At 54.6% G+C, this 9,828-nt stretch overlaps 1 protein-coding gene across 2 annotated transcripts in view; it reads right to left on the bottom strand.

Annotated features, from left to right (window-relative positions):
* The window catches only part of Trabd (TraB domain containing), a 10,758-nt gene extending 4,063 nt beyond the window's left edge, over positions 1–6,695 (bottom strand). Inside the window, exons 1-4 of one of the 2 annotated variants that reach the window (XM_008834730.3) lie at positions 6,570–6,695; positions 1,707–1,774; positions 1,326–1,404; positions 576–742 (exon numbers count right to left, since the gene is read on the bottom strand). In XM_008834730.3, the coding sequence (XP_008832952.1) occupies positions 576–742; positions 1,326–1,404; positions 1,707–1,736 (276 nt within the window). In that variant the 5' untranslated portion in view covers positions 1,737–1,774; positions 6,570–6,695. Of the gene's footprint in view, positions 1–575; positions 743–1,325; positions 1,405–1,706; positions 2,603–6,569 lie in introns of those variants that run through there. The other variant, XM_017798584.2, reaches the window with a different exon arrangement.
* Positions 6,696–9,828: the final 3,133 nt, after the last annotated feature.

Below are 9,828 nucleotides of genomic sequence, written 5' to 3'. Positions count from 1 at the left end.
TCTTTGAGACAGGGTCTCCCTGTAGCCCCAGCCGTCCTGGAACTCATTATGTAGACCAGGCTGGCCTTGAACTCACAGAGATCCGCCTGCCTCTGCCTCCCAAGTGCTGGGATTAAAGGCGTGCGCCACTGCGCCTGACTTATTTTTATTTTATGTGTATGAGTGTTATGCCTGCATGTAGGTAAGTGCACCCATGTTGTGCATTGCCCACGGAGGACAGAAGAAGCTGTTGGATCCCCTGGAACTGGAGTTACAGACAGCTGTTAGCTGCCATGTGGGTGCTGGAATTCGAACCAGGTCTTCTGCAAGACTAATCAGTGTTCTTAACCGCTGAGCCATCTCTCCAGCCCTGACAATTCTATTCTTAAAGCAACTAGAGAAAGCTGTAAGACAGCTCCACTTGTTAAAATGAAGAAAAACAAGAGGCTTTCGGCTGTGGAACATGAAGTAACACATCATTCTTGGGGGACCCCAAGCTGGAAATGCCTACTGCTTGGTCCCTGGTCTACGTCACCCTGGCCTGTTATTTGTGGTACAGACTTGCAGATGAGTAACAACCAGGACACGGTGCTCACCTTCACAACGTCCCGCTTGCTGTCATCACTGAAATGGGCGGTCCCCACCACATACACCCTGCTCCCATCCTCTGCCACCAGTTGGGTCACGGTGCGTGGAAGGTTGGGCCGCTCCCGCCGTCGCTTCAGCTTCATTTCCAGGAGTAGGTTGAGGGCGTCCACGTCAGCTGCGGCAATAGCAAAGGTCACGGCGGGCCGAGGTGTGAGGCTAGGGGACAGCTGCCTAGGCTGCAGACGCAGCCCGGGTCCTCAGTGAAAACTGCACCTCATAGGGCACATGCTCCCTGACAAGCAGTGCACTCTACACGATGGCTTGCCCAGATGACTAGACAGGCTACCTGATCACATCTATGGGTTATTAACTATCTAGGGGGTCTGGGAAGGGACTTTGTTCTCCTCACTGCACCCAGGTTGCCATAGAACGCAGGGAATGGGGGAGCAGTGGAAGACCAGGCTCCCTTGGAGGTGTCCCAGTCACATGCATGGCAGGATTCAGGGATGGGTTTGAAGCAGAGGCTCAGTGCAGGCACAAAGTGGAAGTCAATCTCAGGGATTACAGGGCACCTAAGTGTAGTGAGGGGCTCCTGCGGCCTTTACCGCCCCCCTCCGCCCCTCAGCCTGGGCAGGTCAGGACTGCCTGTGGCCATGCTCCGCTCACCACAGACTAGGCCCTCAACCTGACACTTCCTCCCACCTCCTCCCCAGGTCTAGCACTGTGTGTGCCAAGCCAAGTCCTGAAGGGACACATACAGAGGTTCTGAGAGTCTCCAGAAAGCACCCTTGGCACTGCTTCCGAAGTCCCTGATGTCATCACGGGTTCCATGTCAGCCTGCAGGGTGAGAGTTCAAATAGGTGTCTACACACCAACAGGTCAGACACTCTTCAGACGTGCACCACCTCAGCCAACTCAAGGCAGGGGCTACTTGTTTCAGGTCCTTCCAATGGAGGGGCTTCCAGCTGAAAGCTACAAAACCCTAGTTACCAGGTTAAGTATCTTCAGGGAAGTAGCCAAAGGGATCCAAAGGGGCCAGTTGGGACCCTTACCATGCTATATGAAACAGCATAAATGCTACTGGGTTGGGCCCAAGGTTGTTCAAGAAGATGCTCCATTAGCCCCCAGCTTTTCCTTACCTCCTGAGCTGGTCGCTCCTCCCCCTCCATGGCTGAGCAGCAGCAGCTTTGTGGCTGATGGAGGTCGCCTGATGAAAAACCGACATGGTGCTCACCTGCGGCCTCAGCCCTCATTGTGACAATAGGGCTGGGTCAGTCTTGAACGACTTGCAGGGTAGGACCACGGCTGCCTCCTGCTATGTATGCTGCTGAGGTCCAAGGTCCTTTTGGAATGAGCCTGGCTGGTGAGAGGCCAGCAGCCTCCATGAGCAACCTGTGAATGACTCTGTGGAGGGCAAATCTCCAGCACACTGCAGATGCCATAACCTACACCAGGAGCACAACGTAATGAAGCTAATTCTGATCAAGCTGCACTGACCAGAGAGGGGTTTACTGCAGGACACAATGCTGTGGCTACGGTTCCCATGGTGTGAACCACAAGGCCTCTGCGATAAAGCCACTTCAAGGAAACCCTCCACTCCTTTAGTAATGATGACAACAGAGTGTGACTATCAGACAGAGGAAGAGCCTGGCACAAGCAGACAGGTTAGCATCCACAGGGGCCAAGACAACGAAACCTAACAGAGAAGAAACTGTGTTAGAAGGCTGACCAGGGCTAGGTGGTTCCTTATAGTGTCTTTGGAAAGGAATGAGGGGCCCTAAGGGTGGGGGCCCAGAATGCCAGATGGTGTAAGAGGGAGAGCAACACACTGACCAGTGAGGACAAAGGCAGCATTGGACCACGGCTCAGTAAGGTCAGTGGACTTCATGTATCAGTGGGTGAACAGACACTTCCTTCCTGGCATAGCCATTAAAATATTCAGGGGCTGGAGAGATGGCTCAGTGGTTAAGAGCACTGAGTACTCTTACAGAGGACTTGGGTTCGATTCCCAGCACCCACATGGCGGCCACGAACCGTCCTTAACTCCAGTTCCAGAGGAATCTGACGCCCTCTTCTGACCTCCTCGGCACTACACGACGCGGGTGCACTCACATACATGCAGGCAATACACTCATACACATAAAATAAAAATAAATAAAATATTAACAACAACAAAACACTCAAGCCAGGAGAGGGAAAAATAATACATTCTTTTTTTTTTTTTTTTTTGTTTTTTTGAGACAGGGTCTCCCTGTAGCCCCAGCTAGCCTGCAACTCACTATGTAGACCATGATGGTATTGAACTCACAGAGATCTGCCTGCCTCTGCCTCCCAAGTGCTGGGATTAAAGGCGTGCGCCACCATGCTGGGCTAAAATGATACATTCTTAGCAAAAAACATGTAAGGCATTTCAATTCTATGTCTCCTGCTGTGCCTCACTAATTACATAACCTATTCCCAAACTCAAAATAACATTATCAATCATAATGTACAGTTTACCTAGAAACATTGAATTATAACATTTAACATGTTTCATTAAAAAACAAACAAACAAAAACAACCCCAAATCTGTGAGCACTGCACAGCACACAGGAGCTGACCTCAGGTCAGGAGTACTTAGCCGACACAATGGTCCTGACTTGAGAGAGCCCTTTAAAAGTGACAAGTCTGCTGGAAAAAATCTGACCCCTGGGTATTGTAATGTTAAAAAAAAAAATCTTACTTTTAGTTATGTGTATGTCTGTATGTGGGTTTGTACACATGAGTGTCCACAGAGGGTGTCAGATCCATTGGAGCCAGAGTTACAGGTGGTTGTGAACCATATGACTGACATGGGTCCTGGGAATTAAATTCTGGTTTTGGGGGCTGGAGAGATGGCTCAGCAGTTTAAAGAGCACTGACTGCTCTTGCAGAAGACCTGGGTTTGATTCCCAGCACCCACATGGCAGCTAAGAACCGTCCTTAACTCCAGTTCCAGGGGAATCTGAAGCCCTCTTCTGACCTCCGCGGCACTGCATGACATGGGTGCACTCACATATGTGCAGGCAATACACTCATACACATAAAATAATAAAAATAATAAATAAAACAAATTCTGGTTCTCTGGAAGAGCAGTACTCACTTTTTTTTTTTTTTTTGTCTTTTTGAGACAGGGTCTCTCCCTGTGGCCCCAGCTGTCCTGGAACTCACTATGTAGACCAGGCTGGCCTTGAACTCACAGAGATCTGCCTGCCTCTGCCTCCTGAGTGCTGGGACTAAAGGTGTGCACCACCACGCCCAGCAACAGCAGTACTTCCGCCTACAACTTCTGCACACCTCTCAGAACTTGCAGGCTCTTTTCCTCTAATGCTGCTGTGTAAATGTGACCCAGGGCCCTGATGTGATCAAACACCTGATGTGTTCAACATCAAAAAGGGGGCAGGTAACCCTACAAGAGGAGCTGGGGTAGGGCCCAGCATGGATTCTAGGGTGAGGATGGCAAAGATCCTACAAGAGCCTCTGAAACCTTGTGGTCCCAGCCCCATGGAGTGTCCAAGTCTGCTACAGAGGCAAGCAGAACCTACATACTGCCTGCCCTGACGTCCTTCTCCTCTCCCGAGTTTGGAACCAGTTCTACCTTGGGCAATTTTTATATACAGGTGAGCCTACTGGGTAAGCGCTACTGCTAGTCAGGGCCTGTGCATAGCCAGATCTCCACCAAACCACATGGTATCTGCTCATGGAGCTTCACCCAAGGGCCACCTTCCCTTAACAGAGTAAAGTGCTCTGGAGAAACAGGAATCTGTCTTCCATGACAGCCTAGGGACTGGCCCTCCCACTCCATGGAACCCTGCCCAGAGAGGGAGAGGAGGATCACCCTTGGTCTAGCTGAACAAGCCATTCCTACTAACAAGCCAAAGCTGGAAGGGAAAACTTAAAAAAACATCCTGGAGAGGTGGGTGGGCCTGCCTGAGTCTGTGGCTCAGCCAGCCAATGGGAGAGAACCACGTAGCCTCTGTAGCCTCCGCCTGCCCTGCCCTGCCCTCCTTGGGGTGGGGCAACCACAGGTTTGTGGTCAGCCTGGTAGATCCACCTTCCAAAGCTTGCACTTTGAGCTTGGGGGGGGGGGGGGCAGGCAAGGAGGCCACTGAGGGTGAAGCACTGGCTCCAGACAGCTCTGAAGCCCCTGGCTAGTCCCCAGCAGGACTGGGCCCACGCATGTGGTAGTTGGGGCTAAGTCCTTGAGCCCCTTGATGGCTAGACCTCCCAAAGACAGCACCAGGACCCTTTGTAACTCCCAGCCCTGGGATGCAGCCTCTCACCATGAGCAGTGCCAGTAGGGGCAGGGAGGGGAAGACAGGCAGGAAGGCCATGGACCCGACCCCCCTTCCCCCAAGCCAAGAGTCTGTGATCCTGAGTCTCTGATGCTATCACACCCATGCATTTTCTGATCCTTTGCTTTCCTGCCTCTTGGATGTAATTTAAGCAGGTTACTAATCCTCTCACCCTGCTTATTTCTGACTGGTTAACTGAGCCAGGCCTCTACTTCCCAACGCACCTAAGCATCCAGCCCCTGTACCTGCAGTTGCCATATGTCCTTTTCAGAGTTTCCCACGTTGTCCCTGGCCAGACCACACTGTAAAGTCAGAGAGCTGGGATTTATGTAAGCTAGGCCTCCAACCAGCTTTCCCTGTTGAGCAGGACTGTGGGAGACACTTTGAAAGGCCTGCTGGCAACCAGGCAAGATGCCTCCACGTATGGAACTTTAGTTTACAGCAGGTCTTTTAAAAAGTATCTAACCTGCTAGGAGAACAAGCCTCAGACCTCAGAGAATTTCCAGTAGCTTTAAGAGAGAAAATGCTGGCTCAAAAGGCAGGAAAGGCCCACTCAAGTCAGGGTGTGTGTGTGGGGGGGTGCAGCCCTGGGATACCAGGTCAGAGTAAGCTGAGGGGTTCAGCAATGAATCCAGCTGTCCAGACCTCAAACACACTATGTGACAGTACATGGCCAGAGCCATCTCAGACATGCTGCCCACTTGTCCAGATCCAGTTATTTCTGAGTCCTAATTACTGTGAATTGTGTCCTCACCAAATTCACACAACGAAGTATCAGTAGGCAGATGGAGGATGAGATGAGCTCATCAGGGCAGGACCCAGGATGGGATTGGTGCCCTTCTAAGAGACACTAGGCAGCTTGAGGGCACAGTGAAAAAAGGGCAGAATCTTCATCGGCAACCCAAACTACCAGCATCTCATCTTGGACTTCAGTCTTACGTTTCCCAACCCACACTACTGTTACTCTCTTGAGCTGACACATCCATCATGCCTCAACTCTCTTAAAAACTGTTTCCCAGATGGCAGTTTGGCTTCCTACCACTGGCCCAAAGCAGACCACGACCAAATGGAATTTTAAAAAAGCCTTCACTGCCGACCCTGGGCAAGGGTCTTTAATGAGAAATGCCTGACGGCTGCAGAACAGGGTGTGACAAACCCCTGGCCGCCTCTTGCCCCTCTTCTGAGCCTGAGCACCGTGGGATACCGGAAATTCTGCTCCAGCTAGACCGGCTTTGCGCAAATGTGGCAGAGCTGCAAGCGGGAAGAGGAAACACACGGGCTGAAGAAACCTAGCCAGCCCTCCCGGATCTGTCCACCTGGAGATGCCCTGCATGGGCCTGCGGACTCCGGGCTTCTCGTCCGCCCTGTCAGGGCCCCCCTGGCATTTTGCCCGTAGAATCACGGCCACCACAAGACGAGCCATCCCGTGGAAGCAAAAGGGGAGGCGCAGGACAGTAGAGCCTCCGGACCAGCGAGCCTGGCGGCCTGCAGCCCCTCGCTCGGAGAGGCCGGAGTCCACCTGGAGGCCGCCCCGCTTCCAACAAGGCTCCGGACGTTCCAAAGCCAGGGAAGCGCTAGCGACTGTCCTGGGTCAGGAGGGACGCGGGTCCCGGGTCTCCGCAGCCCCCACCCGGGCCCTGCAGCCCGAGCCCCCCGCCTCCCGCATGCGCCGTCCGGGCCGCCGCGTACCGAGCGAGGCGGCGGTGCTCCTCAGCCGGCCTCCATGCGCGCGTCGCCCGGTAGACGGGGTGGGCCGGGTACGACGGGGCGGGGCGGGGCGGCCGGACGGGCCAGACGGGCCGAGGGCGCGGGTCGCGCGGCATGCCGGGAAGCGCTTCCCAGGCCTCCGCGCATGCGGACACGAGGCTCCGCCCCCCCGGCCCCGCCCTCCCACCGGGCGCCTCCGGGTCCTAGCGCGCAGGCTGTCCTCTGCCGAATGCGTGTAATGGGTTAGTGTTCCTAGGCGGCCGGAGGAGGCTCGGGGTCCAGCGACATTGGAACCAAAGGGCTCAGAGAGGGGCGGGACCTCAGTTAGAGGCGGTGGGACGCTGGCCGGTGGCTTTCTTGGGGATCACACGCCAGGGGGAGTGGGTCCTGCAGAACTAAGGGGCGAGGGGCCGACCCAGCCAGCTACCCGGGCAGACAGCTACCCTGGCCTTTGGGACCGAGAGCCCTGATGCTGGGAGTCCGGACCCTGCGCCATCCCAGTGAACAGCCTCTTCTGAGGGCTGTTATCCCAGGGCTCCAGCTAGCCGCAGTCCTCAGCTACTGCCGCACCCTGGCGGCGCAGGGAGCACTGGACGTGCTAAGGGCCTGCTGGCGGCCAGTTGGCCCTCCTGGCCAGGTCTCTGGGCTGCTGGTCCACTGCCCAAGCGTTAGTGAGTGGGTGGAAGGAGCCTGGTGGGCATCTCTCCGCTTGAGTGCACACCAAAACAAGCAATTTGGAGGCCAGAGTGGGGACTGCGCAGTGACTACCCAGCGCAGGCCCTGGCAGAGAGACCCTCTACTGGGGAAGTAAGCTCTGTCCAGCTCTCAGCTGCCCCATCCAATCCTTTCAGGGTCCAAGAGGACAGGTTGTCTCCTTGGCCCTGGGTTTTGGAGAAGCTGCCTTTGACACTGGTGACTCCTAGGGGGTCACAGGTCCTCACATCCTGAGCATCTGAATGACCACCCTGGAGCCTGGCCATTGGGGATATGATCCTCACCCACTCTGGGTCCCCTCCAGCAGGCTGGGCTGTTGCCTGCTGAGCTGTTACACAAGAGGCTCACAGAGAGGCTCCTGGTGGGTGTTTGCTGCCCTGTTGTCGCCATCTTCATGGTCTGAAAGGGCCTGGCCTCGGGGTGACCTCTGCCTTCATTGCTCCTCAGTGAAGCATACTCTGGCCTCTGGGCCTCCCATTCATCCCTGATGATCACTGTCTTTGTGCTCTGTGATCACCTCTTCCCTTCTGGTCAACTCACCCACATTCACGCAGAGCAGAGACTACCAGCTCCACCCCCTCGTTAACCAGGCACAAAGAGGTCTACCCTGGGTTACTCTCCAGGCACCTGCAGTGTTTGGTTGAAAATTTCAGCATTAGGCTGGTGTGTCAGGAGGGGGACTGGGTTCCAGTTCCGGCTGGCTGGGATGGGTGCAGAATTCTCCCTGGGCCTGTCTGCTTCTGTGGAACAGACCATGGTGTCACCTGCCCTGTCTGCCTCTGCTTAGAGGTAGAGGGAAGAAGGCAGCGGATGGGATGGCATTCCAAGAAGATGCTGACCCAAGACTACCAGAATTTGAATTTGGCTAGGTGGCTGTTGGGCGAGAAAGGAGATGGTAACCATAACTCTAACCTGCTGGTGTCTGCAGGGCTGTGAGAGACCAGAAACACAAGACCAGTCATGCTGAGGGGAAACTGAGGCAGATCCCCACCCAGTAGAGCCTGAGCCTCCCTTGCATCTTAGACTGTGTGGGAGAACAAGACACCAGCTTGAGGGTTGATTTTTAACAGCTGTTCCCAAGCAGGCTTTTGTTGGGGCAGGTTCTGTTCCGCCATGGACTGAGTGGGTGACCATTGTCCCAGAGCTGGCCAAACTGAAGGCTCCTCTGCTCAGCAGAACAACCACAGGAGGGGCTTCTTTAAAGTGAGCCATGCAGAGAGCCAGGAGAAGGCTTAGGGTGAGAGGGGTCAATATGGCCAGGGGAACCCATGGCCCTTAGGAGGAGACAGTAGATCAGTCTGAAGCCATTTCTGAGGGGAAGGTCTTCCTTGGCCCCCAGTCAGCTTTTCAGGGTGTACCGAGGAGAGGCCAGGTAGAGCAGCATAGATCATTATGAACCAGACATACTCCACAGACTTAGAGCTGGGACAGAGGTCAGAGAAAGAGTCTCACCTGCCTCAAGTGACCAGAACCATCCTTTTCAGGGTCCCTTGGCTACCTGCTCCCTGGCCACCTGCTTCCAGAAGGGTGGGATGGCTCATAGGGGCACAAAGCCAGAGGACACTTCTGAGGAGTGAGATGGTATTATTCCCAGTACCCACAGTGCTGTCTGCTTCTGCAAGATGCTGATCTGAACCCCCTCCTCCGAAGTGGCCCCAAGGCCAGCTCCACACAGGAAAGGGCAGCATGCTTACTCACAGCACCAACCTCTCCAGACAGGACTTTGCTGAGATGTCCCATTAGGATGTAGCCAAGACCAGAGGTAGGTAGTGGCTACTTTCTTGGCCCCAGATTCCAAGGTGGCTCCAGTGGGCCCAGCCTCTCACATGTCTGTCTCTGCTTGGAATAAGCTCAGTAGCAGCATGCCCAGACACTGTCTGTGGTCAGTGGCGTTTATCTTCACTAGCAGGGAAACAGGACTTAAGAGGAAAGTGCAGCAGCTGGACTTGGTACTACCCAGACCAGAGCTCCTTGATGACTACGGATTTTTACCCCTCAGAGCCAAGTCCCTGGGTATGCAGACTGAGCTGGAGTTGTGGGGGTGGGGTGGGGACAGCACATTCAGAGCGGGCTATGCACCATGTGCAGGAGGCAGATGGCTATGTGGGCAAGGAGGCTCAAGGAGAAGGAAGGAGGCCAGCACCCTGGGGTTTTCCTAGGTTACTCTGGCTGCCACATCAGCTCACCATTGGGAAGGGGCTGGTTTGTGAGTAGGGCCATGGGGCCAGGAACTGTCATCCCTAGAGGAGCAAGTAGCCTAGAGGGTGGCCATCTGGGTTCCCAGGGTTCTTTCTCAAAAGCCCCTTCCTTGCCAGGCATGGTGGCGCACGCCTTTAATCCTAGCACTCGGGAGGCAGAGGCAGGCGGATCTCTGTGAGTTCAAGGCCAGCCTGGTCTACATAGACCCCCCCCCAAAAAAGCCCCTTCCCCATATGAGGAAATGTTGAATGCTATCTGGAATGCTAGGTCAGGGACAGTGTCCTGGGTCAGGTGACAGTGAGCTTTCTGGGGATAGGATGCACAAACA

Source organism: Nannospalax galili, unplaced genomic scaffold (assembly GCF_000622305.1).
Source record: "Nannospalax galili isolate Female #2095 unplaced genomic scaffold, S.galili_v1.0 scaffold237, whole genome shotgun sequence".
Taxonomy (NCBI): Eukaryota; Metazoa; Chordata; class Mammalia; order Rodentia; family Spalacidae; genus Nannospalax; species Nannospalax galili.
Note: the sequence above shows the minus strand (reverse complement) of the source record. Positions and strands in the feature narration are given on the sequence as shown.